Source organism: Eucalyptus grandis, chromosome 11 (assembly GCF_016545825.1).
Source record: "Eucalyptus grandis isolate ANBG69807.140 chromosome 11, ASM1654582v1, whole genome shotgun sequence".
Classification (NCBI taxonomy): domain Eukaryota; kingdom Viridiplantae; phylum Streptophyta; class Magnoliopsida; order Myrtales; family Myrtaceae; genus Eucalyptus; species Eucalyptus grandis.
Window position 1 is genome coordinate 15,936,637 of NC_052622.1, and position 23,945 is coordinate 15,960,581.

Consider the following 23,945-nt stretch of genomic DNA (forward strand, 5'->3'; position numbering starts at 1 on the left):
ATGATCGAGCGGTCGATCTTTGATCAAATTCTTTAGTTTATCACGTTTTAACCCTTTGTGATCTCACCTAATAGATTAATTAACTCTTGCATGATTAGTTCAGAGTAAAATAATTATAAGTGCACCGATGAAATAATCATTTAATATATTTCCAAATAAGGACCAAATTTTAGTATATCACATTGAGGCTTCAAGCTCAGCCTTGATAGACCTTGGCTCGAGCACTGAAGGCTAGGTCCTAGCATTAGGGTCAGGAGCTTGACCTCAATGGACCTAGGCATGGGCACCAAGGTCTTGAGCACAAGCACTAAGGTCATGGGCTTGGCCTTGATGAACCTGGGGCTTGGGCGCTGGAGACCTAGTCCTAAACTATGAGGACCTAGGAATTAGTGTTAGTTTTTGTGCCCAAATATAGAGTTTTGAGTCCAAACACCGATACTTAGTCATATTTTAGTAATTTTTTTTTTCCGATTTTTTAAAGTGAAAATCATTTTCTTAAATTTAAGCATAGATTTTGTTGATTAGGAAAAGATTTTATATTGACTCATTTTCTTAAGTAAATCAAACGTCGGAAAATGATGGAAAATATTTTCTCATGAAGTGAACATAAACTTAATCTAAATTGCTTGGGAGATAAGTTCAACTATACAGGTAGAATTTTAAGGGTCACCTTCTTCTGCATTTTGATGAGGATTTCAAGCTCCAATCTGGTCTCCCTTTATAAGGTTGGGGTCTCTATCTATCTAGTTGCTAATGCATCCAGTTTCATGCTATTTAGAATTTTTTTTTGGAGTAAGTTATGCTCAATTTATTCGAGAACGAGGCTTTGAGTCTTTCTATGAGTTTGTTGGTGCTATGCATAGTATTTTGTTCGAAGAGTCATATTGAGTCAAGAGTTTTATTTTAATTTATGTTTTGTCGAGGGATTGTCGGTCTCTTCTTGAAAAACAAAAGTTAAGGTGCATTTAAGTATGTTCTTACTTAGAAGGTTATTCTAATTTTCTATTTAAACTCCTTTAAAGTTTCCTTGAGGGTTACAGTTTGATTAATGAATTTCATGATTAAATTCTAGGATTAGAGTTTTGTATTAATTCTGAGGTGGATTACTTAGCTGGTGAGCAATAATTTTGTACCGCATGTGCTACCTTCTATATTTTCAACCTCTGATATGGCCAAGTTAAATGACGAAAGCCATAGCAAACAATATTAGTATGGCGGATGATATAAGTGAATGCGTGGGAGCTGAGATAACGAAATACCTTAAACTAAGAATAAAATAAATCAAGTTAGTGAAGGGGGAGAAGTTCACTAGGAGCTTATGCACTGGAAACGACACTCTGATATGTAAATTTTTTCATTCAACACTAATCATTTCCCGGGTAAATAGGAAACTCGCTATGGTAATCTCCAGGTCAAAAGATCTCAGCAACTCATTAACTCTTAAAGCTTTTCTAAAAGTGAAACGCCATGGCGAGAGTGTAATCCATTTTGATCAGGATTTATGAAAAACTAGCTTCTCTTTATTGCTAGGGTTTTGCTTCCCTCAGTAGGACGCTAACTAAATCGGAAATATGTCTTTGTTAAGTACATAATGAGATGACCTGGGCTCTCACTTGTTCTTCGATATCCTCTTCATCATCTGCTTGAAACTGTCGGGGTCGTAAGGGATTCTCAGCAAACCTTGTTGCTCGTACCCGAACTCATTTGCCGAGAGCTCAAGCAGAGCCGCTACGGAAGGATGACCCATCAGCTTGGTCGGTATGTGCAATCTCTCCGTCGTCGCTGCTTCCTTCCCGACCAACACTGGAACATAACCTTTCCGAACACGATTCTCCGAAGACTCTCTGCTTAACTTCACGTATGGTGCCGGAGATGACGAACCGTGTCTTTCCTTTTCCATGAGCGCATGCGGGGAATTTTCAGCGGCTTGTTTCACAATAGCGTGATAACGTCCCGCATTGCCTCAGTTTATAATCAACCATCTGACGCTTTTATTCTTAAATGGGGTTTGAATATAAGCAATTGGACTTTGCATGAAACACAGCATTTTCAAAGGGCCGTTTTCAAAGACAAAGACAAAGGCTGGTCCCCTTGTCTGTAATAAATTAGGTCACCTGTCGGGGGATGACATGAATTACTTATACTTTGTTGTTTAATTAACAGTTAGAGGATTGACTGACTTCATGTTCAAAAATAATACGTCTGCGCATCCTTCATTGATTCATCGCGGCAAGCAACATGGTGTTTCTCACGTATTAAAAGCTTAAAAATAGCATCGCTTCGTCTAGTTTCAGCCCTTTCGTTTTCAAATCAGGATTTCTTGCGTGCTTTTAACTTCCTCTCCAAGGTCTACAGAATGCATGATTTTGTCGATGATTAAGAATCTGACTTTTCGTTGACTAAAGGGAAGTGAAGATGAAGATGGATACGTTAACCTGAGCGGGTCCGACAAGGAGATGGAGCAAGAACTGAATGCTTTAGCTGAAACAGAACCCATGCAAATTGAGATGTTCATATTAGTGCGTCTAATGTAAACAAATTTTGATGCTCCAAGTTTATCTCTACGATCAAGTATCTTATACATCGTGTCATTGATATGTGACGAAAGAAGACGATAAAAAAAAAAGAAAAAGATTTTTATGCAAGTTTAGATATGAAAGAATTTCCGCCGTATTAATTACTCGGTGGAAACATGATTGGTAAGCTTTTTTAGATTGATTTTGTAGTCTTAGTATGTACATAATGGACATATAAAATTTATATATTTTTAAATTTAAGCAGAACTAATAAATAAATGGTAGTAGGTACCGGAGAAAATATTGAGTAGTCCTATCTCTCTTAATTCCCTCTTATGATTAATCGCCACGTGTTCAGTGAACGAATGTGTTAAGACTTTTCAGAACTCGCTTTCTCACTCACCTGCTCCCTTTTTTTCTCCCCCATGAATGCCCCTCAGCTTCATCTTCATCTTTGAAGTGAGGGGTGTTCGTGGAGCTTTGAGGCTTGGTTGTTGGAGCTTTGAAGCAATGGCGGAAAAGAGCAGGTGACTGAGGAAGGGAATTCTGAAAAGTCTGAGATGTGGGCCTATCGGTCAAGTGGCGATCACCTATTAGAGGGAACGTGGCTGACGTGGAGAGCCGGGAGTATTCAATATTTTTCTATTGTATTGGTCCTAGGTATAAGCAGTGACCTCTGTACATTATCACTTCATTATATGTCGGAAAGGGCACCAAAGAAACACGGAAAGGCATGTTCAATGACGTTGTGTTCCAAATGATGCTTCTCTTATTTCCCTTTGTAGGATCCACAACGATGTGAGTTACTTAGATAGGGCATCATCATACTGCATGTTTCATGCTGTAACGACAGTAAGCTGCATGACTAGTGACATCGAAGACAAGCAATGAGATGTATTTTGTTTTTGATTTGGGAAAGTCGTTCAGATTGGTTTGCCACTTTGAAAGGATCTCTAGATAGGATCTTCTTAACCTGAACTAATCAAATGCAACATCAATAGGTGAATTGCACCATACCCTTTCGGGATCATAAACATATTTTTCTTTGTTCGTGTCAAGATCTAAGTTCGAGCCATCATATCTGTGCTTACATAATCTCTTGGTGCCATCCAAGAGCAAGCACAAACCGTGCTCGGACAAGCTGGATTGAAAGACGTTGAAAAAAAAGTGAATGAATATGAATGATGATATACACAAGGGTTGAATATACCTAAGTCCTGTGAAATTCTTTCCTATAGTTAATTTGTTTTTTCGGCCTGAGAAATTTTTCTTTTACATTGATAGTTAGTTGTCCCGAACTGTGCATAACGAGACAATTGGAAGATATCTGGATAATCACAAGAGATTTTCGATTTCCGATTCTCTGGTCAAGCACGAAATTTCTTAATTCTCCAAATGCTCGACCGATCTTTGAGAAGTTTGTGTTTGGTGAAATTGAAAAAACCAATTTCTGGAATTTCATTGTTGCTTGGTTGTGAAACTACTCACGATCAATAAACTAAAGAGGCTCCTTTGACCAAAATTTCAGTTGAATTTATTATGCCTCTTGAGTCTCTTGACTTAGGTCATAATAAAGATATTAGCGCAATACTCAAGGTTGAGAAATTTATGCCTAGAGGAAACAATTTCGGAGGATTTTGTATTTAATGATTTCTTTTCGGGAGATCCCAACCCTTTATTGCTATCCTGATTTTCTCCCATTTCTCTAATATTCTGAATCGTCTTTTGTCATGCGATTCCGTTGTACATAGCACATGCTAAGCAATACCAGCTCCAAGTGGGGACTAAATCCACTCGAGAACACTTAAAAGGTTTCTTGACGGTGACAATATTCGAAAGGGTCCTAATTGGGTGTCATATAATTGGATCCTAACTTTCGTTAGAAAAACAATAATGTTCATAGTGCAACCTAATCCATCGTGACTAGATGTACTACAATAGTTTTTCAATAGATATAGAAATGCAACATCGCTTTTCTTTTCCCTTCCAAAAAGTAGCACGTCCATGTCAAATTGGATGAAGCAATAAGCGTCGATGTTTTGATCTTCTTGAGATCTAACATTTGTGTGTGATCCGGATTGGACGATGGCCCAAGAGCAGTTTTTCCTCACCCGTGGGGTTTCCACTCATCCAATTCTTCATCCAATTTGGAACCGTGAGGGCATCAACCTCATTATCTCGCCATTGCTCTTCGACCCCATCTGGCTCGGACGGGTTCAAGAGCCGCCAAGCCCGTGATCATCTTTAGTTCGAAGTGATCTTGATCGCATGATACTCCCGCTTGTTTCATGAGAATCATGCCCTAGTTGAGATCTATTCTAACTTAAGGAATCCTTGTATTCTAATCGATGTTGTTTTGATACTCTGTTTTTTACCTTTCCACGGGCTTCCTTTGCGCACGCACACACACATTTGTAGTAAGAGTCTCTAAGTCCATGCCATCATAGATCTTGTTATGCCATCCACCTTCGCACGCAAAAAAAGACCGTCACGATTCAAATTATACTCCATCTAATCCTTTTAACGGTTTTAAACTTCAATGTGATATCACTGCGCGCTCAACTTCCGAATATTTTAGATGTTAGACATTGGATTTTAGCCACTAGGGCCGTGCAGGTATCAAGTTTTTGCTCGGAATCGCGCTTAGCTACTATGAAAAAGACAGAAAGTTTCGATCTTTATATGTACACAATAGTGAGAATCAATATTAGAATGACTCAAAGATGAGTTCATGCTTCAAGTTCGTTTAATGGATTTCTCTATCTTGCTCGATCTTCAGCATGCGAGCCCCGATTCTTGAACAGGCCACTTCAAGCTGGTCGACAGTCCACCTGGGCACTCACTTCTTCTTCGATATCCTCCTTATCATCTGCTTGAAGCACTCGGGGTCGTAAGGGATTCTCAGCAGACCTCGCTGCCCGTACCCGAACTGGTTCGCCGAGAGCTCGAGCAGAGCCACAACGAAAGGATGACCCACCAGCTTGGTCGGCACGTGCACTCTCTCCATCGTCGCCGCGTCCTTCCCGACCATCACTGGGACGTAACCTTTCCGAACAAGGTTCTCTGAAGTATCCCGGCTTAACTTCCTGTACGGCACCGGAGACGACCAGCAGTGTCTTTCCTTTACCATGGGCGCGCGCAGGATGCTCCTGCTGTTCGTTTCGTGATGGCGTGATCGTGCGACTTCTGAGAACCTCGCAAGATCATACGCGTCCCTTATCGCCTCAGCTCATAATCAACCATCTGGCGAATTTTATTTTTCTATATTGGGTTTGAACATAAGCGATTGGACATTGCATTAAGCAAAAGATTTTCAAAGATAAAGGGTTCGTCCTTTTTTCAGTATTATAATTAGGTTAGGTCATGATTCGACAGAAAACGGGTATTATTTCTACATCGGTATCTAATAAACAACTATAGGATTGACCGCGCGTTCTAAAACAATAATGTATCTGAGGATTCTCCATCAATTCGTCGCGCAGAATGACGTGCGTTTCCTGCTTGATAAAAGCCATAAGCAGCGTCACTTCGTCTACGGCCCAATTTTCCGTTTTCGAAGTTGGAATTCTTGCGCCCTTTTACTTCCTCCGCAAGGTTTATGTTCTGCATTACATATTAGAAATGACAGGTTGAACAGGCGGGTCAGATTGAGTTTAGGTCAAGTCGAAAATAATTCGACCCAAATTGACCAAAAAACCTATTTTGACCATTTTCATACAATGTAAATTTAGTAATCACCTGATGTATATTGTTAAAACATTTCCTACTTAAATTGAGGTGAGAGTACGAAATGAGCAAGCACAAGATCAAGTAAGGACAAAAGGAAGTGAAAAAAGATTTATAGAGGTGAACTGGGTCTAAATAAGTTGTAAACCTATTTAAATCCATATAATTTTGGGTTTTATCATTTTGAATTCATTTACGACTCATTCATTAAATATAACTAATCTATATAACAACTCATATCATCCAATATGGGTTAAGAACTGGGTCTATAATCCATTTTGACTAATCTATTAAAAAATAGCGATCCGACCTTTTTTGTTGATAACAAGGGAAGTGAAGATGGGCATTATTGAAATATTGTCCCACATTACTTAATTCTCTTTATATATATATATATATATATATCCTTCCACTTAATAATTTAAGTTTTTAGCTTAGATTTTTTAACATGTATCAAAGTCGATGATCTCCCATTTGTGTATGTGCATTTATTCCCTTCAGTCAAATTCACATGTCCCTTCTAATGCAATTATATATATGAGATCTCCATCCACCTAATAACTTAAATTTTTAAGTTGGACTTTCTAACAAAGATGAATACGTTAACCCTTTTGGCTCCAGGGAGGAGATGACAAAGAAACGAATGAACATGGCTTTATTAGTTACTCTAATGTAAACAAATGTAGATACTAGATGTTAGTTACTCTAATGTAAACAAATGTAGATACTAGATGCTCACCAAGTTTCTCTCTGCATTTAGAGTATTTTGTGTATCGCTTCATTGATGTGTCATTAATATGTGAAAAAGAAAATCAATTTGCAATTGCTTCATTGAGGATCCTTCGTCGATTCTTCCCGTAGAGTGACATAAGCCATAAGCAGCATCACTTCGTCTACTCCCCAATCTTCCGTTTACGAAGTTGGAATTCTTGCGCGCTTCTTACTTCCTCCGCAAGGTCTACGTAATGCATTATATATTAGAAATGACCCATCAAATGGGTGGATTGGATTGAAAATGATGTACTCCAAATTGACCAAATTAATCTGTTTTGATCAATTTTCATACAACAAAAATCTAATGATATATATTCAACCCGACCTTTATTACTATAATACTTATGTATTTAAACCAATTTAGGAAAATTCCTATCCAAACTAAGGTGAGAGTGCGGAGTGAATGGGTGTGAAATCGAATGAGGGCAAGAGAAAGTAAAGAGAGAGTCACAAAGGTGGATTGGGTCTAAGTAAGTTGTGAACCTATTTAATACCAATATTATTTTGGGTTTTATTATTCTAAATCCATTTATAACCCATTTACTGAATATAACTAACTAATATAATAATTCATGCCATCGAATATGTGGAAAGTAATGGGTCTATAATCCATTTTGACTGGTCTATTAGAAAATCAATGATCTGATTTTATTTATTTTTGTTGATAACAAGGGAAGTGAAGATGGATTATTAAAATATTGTTCCACAATACTTGATCTTCTTTATGTACATGTGATCTCCATTTACCTAATAATTTTAAACTTTTTAGGTTAGACTTTCTTAAATGATTTCGGAGCTAGTGATCTCTCTTTTGCATTTGTGTGCCCGTCCTCCTCGGTCAAATTTCACACGTCGCTCATAATCCAACTTACATATGAGAGGGGGGTTTGACGATTTATACACATGCAGTTTCTATCAAACCCCGACCCGCTCTGGGCTTGCAACAATTCACGCTATCGCTTTCACTTAGGTCATTTGCTTGCGACGTCTTGGGAGGCATCACCGATCCATTCGTATTATCGATTATATATACACGCAAGCGAAAGTAAAAACAATTCACCCAACCAACAAATAGAGATAGCTAGGAACACTTCGATAAAGTCTTTCATAAATACATCAATTAGCTAACACAAAGTAACTTTAATTACACCCCCGAAGTTACACGCTTCCAAAAAAGATTTGGGGATTGGTCTAGCACCTCTATACTACGAGGTGACATCAAAAGAGTGGTATTCTTTATGCATCTAGGTTATAAAGCCTCGGCTTGGGCCTTGGTGTCCAACTCCATATCTAGATCCACTCAAGGCTAATGACATCGTCGTCGAGGGTATCCCTATCCATGGGGCCCTGACTAGCACCTTGGATCCCTCACCTAATGGTCTATCAAACCCCGAAGAGGGCCTCAACGCTCCCCTCTAAACCAAACGTACTAGGGGTGATTGGGCCAGGGTGGGTAGGGTCTAGACTTGGACCTTGTACCCGACCCTGTTATAACCGGTTCTCTTTTTTTGGACCCTATTCCCGACCCTGTTTGTATTGGACCCTGTTCCCAACTCACCCTGTTTTTCCGGTCCGGGAACAGGGTTAACCCTGTTTATATTGGAACCTGATTTGCAAGGCTAGCGAGCAGCCAGGAACCGAGTTGACAGAGGCGGCATCGCAATTTTGAGGGGTGCGAAGCAAGGAGAAGCGGAGTGGCGACGTTGGGATCTCACGGGTTGTGGGTGTCGCGAGAGGAAGGCGACGATGGGCGAGCGGAAGTAGCGTTAGTGCTTGGATGGAACAAATTAGGGTTTGCTGGCGTCAGTCATTGGCAAAAACGAACAGGGCTGAGGGCAACGCCGGGTTGTCAGATCGTTGGATCTGTGGCATCGGTCACTAATCGAAGGTCGTGGTGGTCGAATCTAGCTACATGAGCGGAGCAAGGTGAGCATGGTGGTGCGACGCGGTGCAGGGATGCGGGCTCGCAGGCGAGAGTTCTAGCGAGATGGGACAGCGACGGCTTCGTGGGTCCGGGGCAGATCTGATGGGCGTCGAAGCAGGAGCGTTGCGGGTGGAGGCTCGAGTAGAGGCAGTGGGCTCGCGGGTGAGGCAGAGCACGACGGTGTTGGGTTGAGCTGCTGTGGGGATCGGCTCAAATCTGTTGGCATTAGGCTCTTCTGTGGTGCAGCGACAACAGATGCAAGGATGAGCGAGCGTCGCGCGAGCTCGCCGGTGAGGCGGTAGCGCAAGTGGTGCGGTGTTGCTGCTCGGGGGTTGGTGTTGCAGGGGATCGGCGGTGCAAGGAATCGGCGGAGATCACGAGCTCAAGGAAGTTTGCAGGTGTGAGTTTGAGAGGTAAAGATAGAAACAAATTAGGGTTTTGGTCTTTTTGGGTTGATTCTCAAACCAGTTCCCAAAGTGGTTCCCAAACCAATCCAGTCAATTCGGTTCCCGGACCGGTTCAAACCGGTTCTGCATTTTGGGAACCGGTTCCCGGACCAATTTCAACTAGAACTGGTTCTCGATCCTGTTTTCCCGGTGGGCTGATCCGGGAACCGAGTTGACCCGGTCCAGTTGCACACCCCTAAAACATACCAGGCCTCGAACTTATGGGGCATCAGGTTAAACAACCCCTCATCCACCCAAATGGTGGTCATATGCTTCTTCTATATAGTGTCCGTGCGCTCGACCAGATATGGGGTCACCTTGATGTCTAGATCCATAGGCATCCCAAAACGAACGTAGTAGTACGGCTCAGACATGCTTAGGGCCTATAAAACATTTAAACTATCACAATGAGATAAAACTCAATGAGTGAACTTCCTAGACCTCACGCAAGGAGGTAATTCACCTTGGAGTCGGCCTAAATGTACGAGTTATCTATTGATAGCAGATCAATAATAATGCATTTACTTTGCATTATCTATTAATAGGAATTAAGTCACTCAGCATGCGACACTCTACCATGTATTCAATTATTGTATAAACAATCACTATGTGAGTGCACCATTTCATTAAGTATACGGAGATCACAATTTAATAATCTAGGCATGAATAACAACACTTCCACGCACATTGCCTCAATTTAAATCCCTGGAGTCCTAATTAAAAACATACAAATTCACAACCTTATTCGTGCCTTTCTGACTCAACATCAACCTGTAGGACATCCTCATGCCTCTCAATTTATAAACATGGTCGATCAAAGCATGCATGTGCCACATAAGTGGCCAAAATAACATTTAATTCATGCACTTTTCTCATGTATCTCATATATATATATATATGCCACACGTGTGCAAATTATAACATCATTCTCATCATATGCATTTGACATTCATGCACTTTATACATGTTTATGCCTCAAGAATATCACGGCATCCCATACTACCTTGCCATCCTCGAGACCATGTTTTCATATTATTATGACCGCTTGGGCCCACGGCCAACCTAAAGGTCAACGGTTATTTGACGTAACTGGGTATCGTCTCGCCCTATCGAGCACGGTATCGTTCCCCGTAAATGCATCAAGATGGCACTCCTGTAAGGAGCTTCATTCCAAAATCCATCCGCGAACGGCATCCCGTTGACTTGGGGGTATCCAAACTTAATTGGGTATCGTCACGCGTAAATGCATCAAGATGGAACCATTACCCCACAAAAATGCATCATGGTCATTATGTGATCATTTGAGCACATCACTACTCAAGTCCATCGTTATCTTTCTCATTAGTCCAGTATGAATGTCTCAATGGCGTGCAAAGCGGAGTATGTCTTATGACCTATTGAAATACATCAATAAAATTAGGGATAAGTGTTTCAGAGTCCTAAAACTTGTCACGAAAATGCATTTCAGTCCTAAAACTTGCAAAAAATGCATTTAAGTCCTAAAACTTGTCAAATTGTTTCAAACGAATCCTAAAATCGACGATGTTAGCATTTTCCGTTAAAAATGCTTATGTGGCATTATAAATACTTTTTTTATTTTCCAGGTGTATTTTTAATTATTTTTATTCATTTAAAAAATATTTAAAAATAAAAATTAAATTTATTCTTATCTTATTTTCAACAAAAACTAAAAAGAAAAGTTAAAAAAATTATTTTTCAAAATTGTTATAAAAAAAAAAATCAGCGCGGCTCCTCTCCCCGCCGTTGCCGCCCATCGCCGGAGGAGCCGGCACGGTCACCAGCCCTAGGCGGGGTGGCTGGGCCTTGCCACCCTAGCGAGGGCCCACGAGGCCTCGCCCAAGGCGGGCGATGATCGCTGGCCCCCCGTGAGGGTCGGCACGACTCGCCTAGGGGGGGTGACGGTTGCTAGCCCCCCGTGAGGGTCGGCGAGCCCGGATCGGGGCACCCTTAGCTCGAGCTAGCGAGTGTGCCCGATCTAGGACTGCCGACCCTCTGGTGCGGGTGCCCAGATCTAGGCCCGTCGGCCCTTGCGGGGGGCTGGCGACCGTCGCCCCCCCTGGGTGAGTCGTCGCCAGCCTTCACGAGGGGCCATCGATTGTCACCCGCCCTGGGCGAGGCCTCGTGGGCCCCCGTTTGGGGCTAGGGAGCCTCGTCGCCCCGAGTGAGGGCGACGAGGCCTCGCCCGAGGGCGGGCGACGGTCGTCGGCCCTTGCTTGGGGCTGGCGAGGCTCGACCACCCCGCCCGGGGCCGGCGACCGTCGCCCGACCCTTCCAAATGTATGGGCGGCAATGGCGGTGGCGACAGGGGAGGGGAGGCGCTATTTTTTTAAAAAAATAAATATTTTAACTTTTTTTTAAAATTTTTTAGTGAAAATAAGATAAAATGAATAAATTTAATTTTTTTTAGTTTTTAAATCTAATTTTTTAAAAATGTATAAAAAAATAATTTAAAAAATCCATGTGGAAAATAAAAAAATTATTTAAATGCCACGTCAACATTTTTAACGAAAATGTTAACGGCGTCGATTTTAGGACTAATTTGAAATAATTTGACAAGTTTTAGGATTTAAATGCACTTTTTGTAAGTTTTAGGATTAAAATGCATTTTCGTGACAAGTTATAAGACTTATGGAATACTTATCCCATAAAATATGCCGAGTATGAAAGAGAGTTTATGGTTTGATCCATTAAAATGAGCATCAGCCTAACTCTAATTTGATAAGAAATGATAGCCTCAATATCGCACCGAGACTAAAAAAGGACCAATCCTTCGTGACATGATTACCAGCCTAGTACCGACTTAACTCGAGAACAATACATCTCAAGGTCGCATCGAGACCAAGAAAGGACCGACTCATAGTGACATGATCACTCATTTAGTACTGAACTTGGTTTGGGAACGATACGTCTCAAAATTGGTGATCCCAAGAGAGAGACTTGACCTGACATGCTTTCTTGTACATCCAAGAACCATTGTATATCTCATCTCGTAGGCTTGGGGTGTTCTCACACATTGATCATGAATAAGGAACATAACACATGTATAGCAACTACTTCCAATGAACGTGTATAATATGGGTGCACATGGTAATGCTTCTACTCAGGAGAACACTTTCTTTTTAAAAATAGTTTTTTTTTCTATTTCTACTCCGATGAACAATTTCTGAATAAAATAATGTGTTTAGTAACTATACAAAATTTATATTATTGAAATATATAAAGAATAAAAATGTGTTTGGTACGATTGATAAATTTTTGTATTTATTTCTTTTTTTCTTCTTGCTCACGAACCGCCACTTGTCGCCGCACGACCACCGCCTACTGCCGCACAATTGCCGATTGCTGACTGCCGACCGTCGCCATCGACCTCTGTCACACGATTGCCGCCTACAGCCCACCAACCGCCGTCCCCTCTTGTGGCTACCCATTCGCTTGCTGACGGTCGGTGGCGGTTGTTGGCCAGCAAGGGTGGCCGACGGGTTATAAGCGGCGGCGGGGAGTAACGGGTGGCAACGATGATGGTTACTTGCAGTAAGGGGTTGCAGCGGCAAAGGTCGGGCAACGAAGGCAATGACGGTTGTCGATGGTTGGCTGATGGTCAATTGACGGTGGCTAACGACGGTCGGGGTGGCAACAGCGAACGGTCGACTGACGGTGGCCAACGATTGGCAGGCGACCTGTGGTGGCCTTAGCAAGGAAGAAGAACAAAAGCAAAATAGAAAAAGAAAAAATTGACTTATTTCTAGAAATTGCTCCCGAGAACAAAAAGTTACTTTTTTTTTCTTATTTTTGTTCTAAATCTATTCCCCGGCTACTTTTTTATTTTGAGGAATAGAAAAATAAGTTGGCGCTACCAAACAGATTTTTGTGTTTTGTTTTTTTTTTTTTGTTTCGGGGAACAAAAAACAGAAGTTGGAAAAAACATAAATGTTACCATGCATGCCCTATATTGCCATTGATATTAAACAACATTATATAGGACAATCACATCCAATAAAACCACAAGATTTCCATTTTCTTTCTTTCTCATTAATCAAATGTGATGCTCATGCAATACGCAACAACCTTTGCCACATGCCATCATGCCATCATGCCATACTCGTATCTCATATCATGTCACTCAAACGCACCAACTAATTTACAAACCCATGGCATATAGATCATTCATCAAAGTAAGATAAGTCGTGGCAACTGAGCATAAGCCATTAAAATCACCTATCAAATGCCATCATAATCTATCCAATAACTCATCTCTCATTAATATAACATATAATTATAACCATCAATAATTTCATTAACATACCAAATCACAACATCATATCATATAACACATATTAACACATATAGTTTATCACTCTAATATAGCACATCATATTAACATACACCACACTTCACTTATCATATCTTAACAACTTATCTTATAACTATTTATCACATATTGACAACTTATCGGCAAAACTTGATAACCTATCGATAAAACATGATAACTTATCGGCAAGACCCAATAACCTATCACAATAACCTATCGATAAAACATGATAACTTATCATCCAAACTTGATAACCTATTGCGATAACCTATCGATAAAACACAATAATCTATCGATAAATGCGATAATCCAACTCAATAACCATCGATATGCGCTACGATAACTTATCATTTAAAACCCACTTATCACACAACCTCCTTGCCTCCAAAACTCGGACACGGCAACCGGAATGATGGTGTGAAGGGTGGTTTAAGGGTGGCACTTGAGGCAGTCGGTTACTAGTGAGTCTAGAGAGGGAGATGAGAGGAAAAAGCTTGAGATGAAAATGAAAATGGAGGTAGGGGTTTTGGTGGTGGCAAGAGAAGAGAGAGAATGAGCTTGAAAGCAATCAAGTGTGAAAAAGAGAGTGAGAGTGAGAGGGGAGAGACCGATGGTGAGGGGAGGGAAATGAGAGAGAGGATGAGAGAAATCTTTGCCCATTAATGTTTATCACATCCAATCTCTTAGAACCCTTCTCAACTAATCAAAGGAAAACTTCTCAAAGAATAAATCCAAGCCATTAATAAAGAGATTTTGCACGTGATTGAATAAGTTTAGAGTAGGCTTAGATTAGGTTAGGGGATGACATCATTTTGTCTTTCCTCATCCATGTGACCACACCGTCTCTTGCCTCTTTTCTATTTTATCCTTTGTCTTTAGTTGAATGAGAGGACAATTTGGTCATTTCACCGAGATTGCGCACTATTCACATACTATTCATGTACCTAAGTGCAATTAATGCTGAGATCTTATAATGATGGTTTAATAGACTTAGAGGATCCATAACCCTCCCTTGGGCTAAACACTCCTTGGGCGTGTGGCTCTTGGGCCGCCCAATGTGACCAGGGGCCCACTTAGGCCTTCCTCCGTGGGCTTGGGCTCATTGGGCCACCCAACATGGGCTTAGGCCTACCAGAGTCCTCATTTGTGGCCCACTCCTAACTTTTCGAATTTTCACATTCTATCGATGAGAATTTGAGTTTTTAACCTAGAATGGCCTCTTAACATTTTCGTGGTCTGATGATCCTCATTGAAATTCTGTTCGAAGATTGGCCGTTGATGTAATTCCATTCTGAAAATCGGGGTCGGATTGAGGATGTCACAGTTTTCTTCCATGTAATAATTTAAGTTTTTAAGTTGGACTTTCTAGAATGCATTAATCCTAGTGGCTCCAAGGAGTAGATGACAAGGAGCAAATGAGTTTGCTGAAATGTAGCACATGTAGACTAAGTGGGTGAATGAGGGCTTCATTAGTTAGTCTAATGTAAACAAATGTGATGCTCACCAAGTTTCTTTCATATATCATGTCATTGATGTGTCATTAATATGTGAAGAAGAAAATAATTCGTGTTAGTTTCACAAAACATGAATAATTTTTTAAAAAATAATTGCTTATAAAAATAAATGAATGAAAAATATGTTTTTTTGTTGAAGAAAATATTTAGGTATAAATTGTTATTGATAATAAAAATAATTTTCAGTGATTAAACATTTCAAGCTTCATATAAGTAATTCTTTTTCGAAATTATTTTTTCAAATTATTTATTTTTCGCAAAATAAACGGAGCCTAGGAGATAGAATTTTTTTTTTGAAAATTTAAATTCAAAATAGCTTCCTCCATTATAAAATCATATAGTGGAAAAGTAATAGGCAAGCTTTTTCATGTTAATTGTGTAGCATATGTAAACGACATATGTATCATTGAATTGATTGAAAGGACATCACACAAACACAGAGAAAGGCATGGTCGATAATGTCGTGTTCTCAATGATGTTGTATTTTATTTTTCCTCTTATTGGACTCAAAAATGATGCGAGTTACTTAGATTGGATACCCTTTTAACTTGCCAAAACTAAGCAAATGCGGTATCGACAAACAAAGTACGTCATACCCATTCAAGTCATAAACACGGTTGTCTTTTTTACCGACCATGGGATCTAAATTTGAACTGTCATATCTATACTCACGTGCTATGTTAGTGCAATTTAGGAAAGAGTGGGGCGTGGTTTTGGATCTTAGAGCCAAGATGCAAACCGAAAATTCATCTTATAAGCAACTCATTATTCATGTCTCACCGCCGATCAAACGCTTCAGATCATGCTTGTTTAAATAAATATCAGCCATAATCCATTAACACGACCCTTGAGTCTAAAGCACCAAAAGAAGGCAAGATCAAGGCATGCCCATCGAGATTCACGTGATGTGGGCAATCACACATTGATTTCCCATTTAACAAATCTAAATAAACAAATATATATATATATATATATATATATATATATATATATGTGTGTATATAATTAATGAAGATCCCGCGTGTAAAGACGGGAAAATTACATGAAAATTGACGCGGCATTTTGTACTTAGGTCTCGATTAATCTAAGTCATTAACGATTTGACTTGGAAAATGTCAAATTGGAAAGCGAAGCGTGAATGAAACACCGCCACCTACTCTGTAACTACTAACTACAAGTCCCCGCCTCGCCTGCGGACCTAACAGTAACTAACCGACGACCAGAAGACGACGATCCCCGATCCTCCAAATCGCTCCGATTTTTCCTCCTTCGCTCGATCTCGCCCGCCCGCTCGCTCCCGCCATGGCGTCCAACGGTGCTTCGACGGTGAGTTTCTCTCTCTCTCTCTCTCTCTCACTCACTCTGCTCCTGCTCGTGTTCTGTTCTGTTTCGCGTCGCCGGCGATGGCCGGAAATGGCCGCCGGGGGGGGGCGGGGCTCGTTCTGACGGATTCTTGTGATTTTGAACCGGCAGGGAGCCGGCGGTGCCCAGAGCAGCCTGGAGAAGATCAAGCGTCAATTGGCCTCCGGTTCCGGGAAGGCCTTGCTGCAAGGGCCTCTCCTCAAGCGATCCGAGACCGTAACCCTCTCTTTCTCGCTCTCTCGCGGTCGATTGGTTTTGGCATTGCAGTCCTATTTCAGTTTCTTTGGATTAGCTTGAGCTCGGTAGATGCTGCGTCGAATCGTACTGTTCGCGTCGTGTTGCTGTTTCGAGTAGTGCTGGAGTTGGCGGATTGCGGCGTTGATGGTTGGGTTCCTGTGTGGATGAATCGAGGTTGTTGGATAGGCTGGGGACGTGTGAGTTTTAATTGATGAAGCTGTGTTCCTTTGTGTTAGCAACTTCAAAACCAATGGATTAATTTTGTCTGAGAGTTCGAGGCTATCTTTTCAGTTCGGTTTGTGGTTGGTAGATTCGTGTGGTTCTCAGTCTAAGCAAGACTTGGTTGATTTTTCGTGCTCTCTGCAATCTTCGACAATAGGCTATATGTCTGGATTTTGCTTACTATTGATTACAAACGTGATTAACTAAGAATGCCAATTTGGCGAAGATTAGATTCTTTTGTCATGCGTTCAGCCTCAGGAAAGTGAGGTTAGTACTTTCTAGTTGATGTGTGCTATCTTATTTATTGATGGGTTCAGGAAAATTGTCTTATCCCACATAAGGTAGTGGCGACAGTAAGGATTTGTTCAAATCTATATGACATAAATGACGAGACACAGTGACCTGTAGCCTGGGGATTGATTTGACTAAGCTTTTCTTTGATGGCACATTCGCTTGCTTAGAAAATAATGGACTGATCTCTCTTGTATTGGAAATTTTTTCTTACAGTATAGTTGGTGATTGTAAAAAGATTATTTCCCGCCATTCACTGGAAGCTCTTTCCCTCTTGTCATTCATTGCTCTCACAGATATGTTCATGTTTTCTTATAGCTAAGGAAGTGGAATGAGCGATGGGTGATCTTAGATCCAACCACAGGGAGGATGGAGTACAAGTCGGTAATTTTTTTAATAGTTACGTAAAGCCAAATACTTGGGAAAAGAAATATCTTATTTCTTAATTACTTTTTTCCAGGGTCAGGAGAAATGAGCCAGCTGTCAAGGGAACCATAGTGTTCGATGCTAATACCACTATAACTTTATCTCCAGTGAACTTCCAGTAAGAATGATGTTCCGGAAGTGTGCTCCCTCAGTGCTTCTGCAGTTATTATTATCTGCTTCAGTTCAACAGATAGTTTCTTATCACCTTCTAATTGTGTTTCAGTGGATTGCCGAGGTACGATGGCTGCTGTTTCTGTATCCTCATTCATCTACATCACTATTGAGCGATCTTAGGCTTTCTTTCCCTTGACTTTTGCGTGTAAAAATCTGGATATGGAGTTAATTTGCTGCAGCATCAAGATTCTTAACTTTCCTCTCTAGATATTGGGACCCCATCGAGGAGGGATTACTTTTTCTGTGCTGAAACTCCTGGTGCTGCTAGAGCTTGGGTATCAACACTACAGTAAGTTTTTGGCAGGTTTCCTATTGAAATCATCATGAGTATGATATGTTTATTTGAGTGACTGGCACATGCTATGGTTTATTGACTTTTCTCTGGTATGTTGAATGAAAATGGAATGTGAAAGGTCACTCTTAAAAATATGGCATGGGATGGCTAGGCTTCTTTTGGTCATGTAAATTAAATCAGAATGATTGTTAAGATATATTGAAGTTAACATTCATAGTACTAATAGCATATTCTTAAACAGAGTTACAAGATATTAGCATGGAAAATACATCATGAGAAAATTACACGTGTTGGCCAAGAAAAACATAGAATTTCTTGTGTTGGAATGATGGGCAATGCTGATTTTAGTGTTCCAAACTGTTAGTGTACCATGAAATGGGATGTGTTCCAAATTGCGGACCACTAGGGAAATTCTTTATTTTGGTATGCCTGGCTTGGCATAATTATGCTTCAAGGATCATACTAGTCACTATTGAAATTTGTTTTTCTGTTTAACTGTCCATGGTATTCACCTTTTCCATCGTTCTCTCTTCCAAATCAGAGCTACACAAATGGTCTTAAAGGCTCATAAAGAGGCTGTAAATTCTCTGAGTGGAAATGGTTCTGCGAAATTGGGGACAGTGGCTGCTGCAGTGGCAGCAGCTAACTCAACAGCTCTGGAATCCTCTAAGGAAATTGAAGCAGCAATGCAGATTTCAATGAGAAATGCCCTTGGAATGATCACAAATAGAATTATGGATGGACCAATGGATGATTTCACGATAATGAAGGTACTGTTTGTGGCCAAAGTCTTACTGAATGTTGGTATCATATGTAAAGTTTGTGAAACCTTCACAGTGCCATGCTGTGAAATTACTTGTGGTTTGGAGGTATGTAAAGCAATCAAATATGTTACTTGGTCACCAAATTAGCTTGTAGTTTGCGGTGGATGTAGGAGGGTCAGCAAGAAACTTGTAGGATATGGAGAATGGAGAGTGATAAAGATATGTTAATAGGAAATGATAGGAAATGGGAAATTAGAGAAGATATTACATATAGAACTTGTTACTGTGGGCATCCCAGCACTCTATTAAGTTGAACTCTCAATATCTCAATATCTAAATACTTTGTTACTTAGATTAAAGGTTGTAACTGCTGGCTGTTTATGCATCTTTTTTAATGGTCTTAGGACATATGTCCAAATAACTTGAGGTTAGCCTTCAGGGATGGGGAAAGAGGGAATGATTTCCCTCTAAAGTACATCGATGCTTGGATGTAACAGATGAAGATTGTTATTTGTCCAGCAAATACACCCATAAAATGGAAAAATGCGACAAACAGGGATTATTTTACATTGGCAATAGATTTGATAAGGTAAATAAGGGGGCCTAGTACAAGAATAAGATACATCTCTGGCCCATATCATGTTTCTTTTTTTTTTTTGGATGACAAAATGTTTGAATTAAGAATACTGCTCCTAGTAGTAAAAGACATTGATAAATCAGGATAAGACGAGAATGCATGGGAAAATGGAAGTAGCTCTCACAGAGAATAAGATGACAAATATGGTCAGCTAATTTAATATGTGCACTTGACGCACCAATGAGAATGACGAATAAATGTTAGAAGGGCAATTCTGGACTTAGACTAATGGAGGACTGGTCCCTCTTTTATATGCTGATCTCTATCATGTCTAATGCTGACCATTACATAGCATGGTCGGGTAAACATTATTTGAGGCTACACTGAAATGGATGTAGAAGAACCATGTGTTTTGAGGTGCATGATGCCACACAGAGGTTGGAGGGATAAAAATATCAACAAGGGAAGTAATGACTGGCCAAGAAACATGATGGGAGACTGCACAGCTGAGCAGAATGTGTTAGCTAACTTAGCTAGTTGCGGATTATGGGATGAAAGGTTTAGCTGCTAAAAAGAGCAATAATTACGGATGATGACTGATGAGGGGCATTTGAATAATCTTCTGCAAATTATATAAATCTCTTTACAGAGAGAGAAAGCGGTTGAGGAAGGCATGGGGAATAAGTGGTGGGAAAATTTGTACGGTCAGTGACTATTTAATATATGGTCTTTTCTTCTCCATATTTTCACTAATTAATTATTGTTTCTGAAATTTGTGTCTTTGCTTTTGGTTGGAAGTGGCGCTGTTTGTTCTTTGTAGATTTTCTTTTCTACAGGTTATATGTCAACTCCTAAGAGTAATCTATTGTACCCATCTTTGATCTGTTAAAACTAAAAGTAAATTTGCAGGAGACACTACGAGTTAAGGATGAGGAATTGCAAAATTTAGCAAGGGACATTCGTGCACGAGATTCAACTATAAAAGAATTAGCAGAGAAGCTATCAGAGACTGCTGACGCTGCTGATGCCGCAGCTTCTGCAGCCCATATGATGGATGAACAAAGGAGGATAGCTTCTGCTGAAATTGAGCGCTTGACCAAAGATTGTGAGAAGAAGTTGGAGTCATTAAAAATGAAGGTTGTTACTGATTTTCTTGACAGAGTTAGTCTTTGTTCAACATATACTTCGATATAGTCCTCCAGATATTATCAGCTTTTTGGTATTTTGGTTTATATGCTGTTGTCAGGTCATTGTACAAAGACTAGACAACTAAAAGCACAAGGAAAATTTGTGGTCAACATTATTCCTATTCTCTCTGCATTAGATGATCTGAAGGAAGAACCGAAAAAAATTGTCAAATTGTTCAAATGTAGAAAAACTCAGGGAATGCTTAAGACTTATTCTGCTTATCTCTTCTACAGCTTTCAGTTAACTCTTTTTCCTGTATATGTAGCTGAAAGAGTCTGAAGATAAAGTTGCTGCTCTAAGTGGAGAAAGAGACGAAATAATGAAACAGCGAGACTCTGCTCTTCAGGAGGCACAGTTATTGCGTTCTGAGCTTGGCAAAGCTCGAGAGCGTTCTGTTATATTGGAAGCAGCTGTTGTCAGGGCAGAAGAGAAGGCCAGAGTTGCTGAGGCTGATGCTAATTCTAGAAAAAGGGAGGTTCAAGAAAAAGAGTCAGCTGCTGCAAAGGAGAAGCAAGAGCTTCTGGCATATGTGAATATGTTGCAAGCTCAACTCCAAAGGTTTACTGTCTGACAACTTTCAATATCTGTGCAAGCCATTTTCTTTTTTAATTTGTTCAAACTGTGCAAGCCATTTTTATGAAGCTGTTGTTGCTGTGATTCTTGGCTTTCATAGTTATATTGCACTAGGAAACACTGTCACATTGTGCTCTAAAAGTTTTAGCAAGTTTCAAGTTTAGTTATTGGTCAATCAAACATAATTATGCTAAGCACAACATATGAAGACATGGGAGAGAGATAAGCCAAAGGATCTAACAAAGTTACTAATGCAAATGAGACTTTGCTCCACAAGAATTGTGAGATCTTGAGTTCAAAATCTACTCAGCATGACCTCTTAGCAGTAAATCCGAGTGGTAGCATGGATGACTTTCCTGTGATTGGATGAGGAAAGTGGTCGCATGGATGACTTTCCTTTGTTTGACCGGGAAAGTGGACGAAGTTGCTGCATCTATGGTGATATTAGAGGCCACTTAAGTGATGTCTGGAAAAGAACAACAGAAGTTTTTTCTTTTTCTGGAGGAAAGAGAAGGAAGGGGGGGGGAGGTGTTGAGGAAGCAGATAGATTTGATTTGAAAGTGCTGAATGCCTCGAGTTGCAAAGGACATCGTTTCAATTAGAAGTTGTCTTTGATGAAGTAAGTCATTCAGTTAGCAAAAGTGAATAGGTTATTTCCTTGTTGCCAACCATAGTTGCAAAGACAATGTTGCTATGAATTAGACAATGATTACTCTCGACAAAATAAATTTGGTCTACCTTGGTCATTTTATTGTATTATGCCCTACAAATTTATCATTACAGCCTATGGGTCTTAAAGTTCCATAAATCCTGGACCATTTCTATTATTGAGAATGTTTAATCTTCTTGTTGAAATTATGTCGGAAATAAATGTTTTTCCGTATGTTCTATATCATGATTTACAGACAGCACAGTGATTCAAGGAAAGTCTTTGAGGAGAAGGCAGAGTCTGAGGAGAATGTGGATAAAGCATGTCTCAGTGTCTCTAAAGCAGTACCAGTTTCCGAAGAGAGTGTGCCTGTTGATGAAGTCAGCCTTCGGTCAAGTAGAGATGGGGAATGGAGTGACATTCAGGCAACAGAAGCAAGAATAGCTGATGTTAGAGAAATTGCTCCCGAGACTCCGGAGACGGGAGGCAGCTTTGACATTCCTGTGGTTAGTCAGCCAGTCGACAACAGTCGTTAGGAAGTGGTGAATCCATTTCACTGGGAGATGCACAAGAGCGTCCCCCTTCAAAGCGTTTCATGAGCACTTGGCAGCTACAAGCACAAAAATTTGACTGTGTGCACTCTGGTTAGAAGATCGGGTATAAACTTCATGATTCAATGCCTCTTTCTTTGCAAAGTTGACTGAGCTGGACTTACACCCCAGACTTCCACGATGCAGTTAGGATTCTTTAGCATAAGCAGGTTCGTGCATTCGATTGCACATTCAGTCAGCTTGATTTCTGGTTATATCGATGTATATTGCAGCCTTTGGCAAATTGTACGATAGTATTACTGTATAGTAACTGATTCTTCTCGAAACGAATTTTGCATCTTTGATCGGTAGTCCTGATCCTTCTTCTTCTTCTTTTTGTTCTTCGGGTCACTTTTATCGCGTCCTGTACATTGAACAGTAAGATTTCTGTTGCCATGAGGGTGGTTCAAAAACTGAAAGGTAACTGCTTGTTTAGAGAGGGAAGAAAAACCCTTGATGCTGAAATGTACATATTAGTTCTGTCAGCAGTCCCGCGCGTGGGCATGGGTGTTAGATAATCTCGAGGTGGGGGCCCTTCCTTGGTTTCGATTGAACGAGGTTTCGATGTCTCTCGTACTCGATTTGGATCTAGTAGTGATTATTAAGGAGCGGAAAGGACAATGGAAAATGACCTTAGAGAAACAAAAAAGGAAATATAAAGATGTAATTCTTATTATTGTTTTGGATGCTTGTGAAGAAAAATAATGGAAGGTAGAAGAAGAGAAAACGATGGCGAATAATATTATTGTAGTTTGACGACTATTTTGTTTTTGTTCTCGTCAAAGTTTCAGTATCATTAACAAATTGATTCATGCTATAGAATCCTCATTAGAAAAGATAAAAATAGCATTAAAGGTTCATTTTATTGGACGGAAAAAGAGAACATCTTTTATCAGGGCAAGAATAGAAAAGTTGTTTACGATGTGCGCTATTCATGACAAGTACCCCGAGATTACAGCAGGACAAGTTAAATAAAGAAAACACAAGAACAGAAAATTGAAAAAATCGCCAAGAAAAAGTAGGGGCGTGTAGAACGGACCACCCGAATCAGGAACCGTGGGGATCGGATTGGACGGGCCAGTTGGTCTAGTTCCAGGAGTGTTGGTCTAGTTCTCGGTTTTTAAAAGTGGAACTGATGATCTGGTTCTCGATTTCAAGGAGGAATTGAATTAGATCACATCGGACTAGCTAGATATTCTCTTTATTTTATTATTTCTTCAAAAAAAATTGATGAAAATGTGGACTAAATAATTTCTCGGTCCAATTTCAAGTAGTGGAAAAAAAAGGTAATGATAAAAAAATAATGGGAAAAAATAAATGATCAATTCCATTGGACCGAACTGAAACCGGATTGGAACTGGATTGGA

At 40.2% G+C, this 23,945-nt stretch overlaps 1 protein-coding gene across 1 annotated transcript; it reads left to right on the forward strand.

Moving 5' to 3' along the window:
- Positions 1 to 16,399: 16,399 nt before the first annotated feature.
- LOC104425054 (switch-associated protein 70) lies at positions 16,400 to 22,908 on the forward strand. Its single transcript, XM_010037630.3, has 10 exons — positions 16,400 to 16,556; positions 16,704 to 16,808; positions 17,661 to 17,722; positions 17,803 to 17,886; positions 17,992 to 18,023; positions 18,150 to 18,231; positions 18,779 to 19,007; positions 20,488 to 20,715; positions 21,032 to 21,324; positions 22,245 to 22,908. Exons 1-10 carry the CDS (start codon positions 16,533 to 16,535, stop codon positions 22,522 to 22,524), a joined length of 1,419 nt encoding a protein of 472 aa, XP_010035932.2. The 5' UTR covers positions 16,400 to 16,532; the 3' UTR covers positions 22,525 to 22,908.
- The last annotated feature ends 1,037 nt before the right edge of the window (positions 22,909 to 23,945 follow it).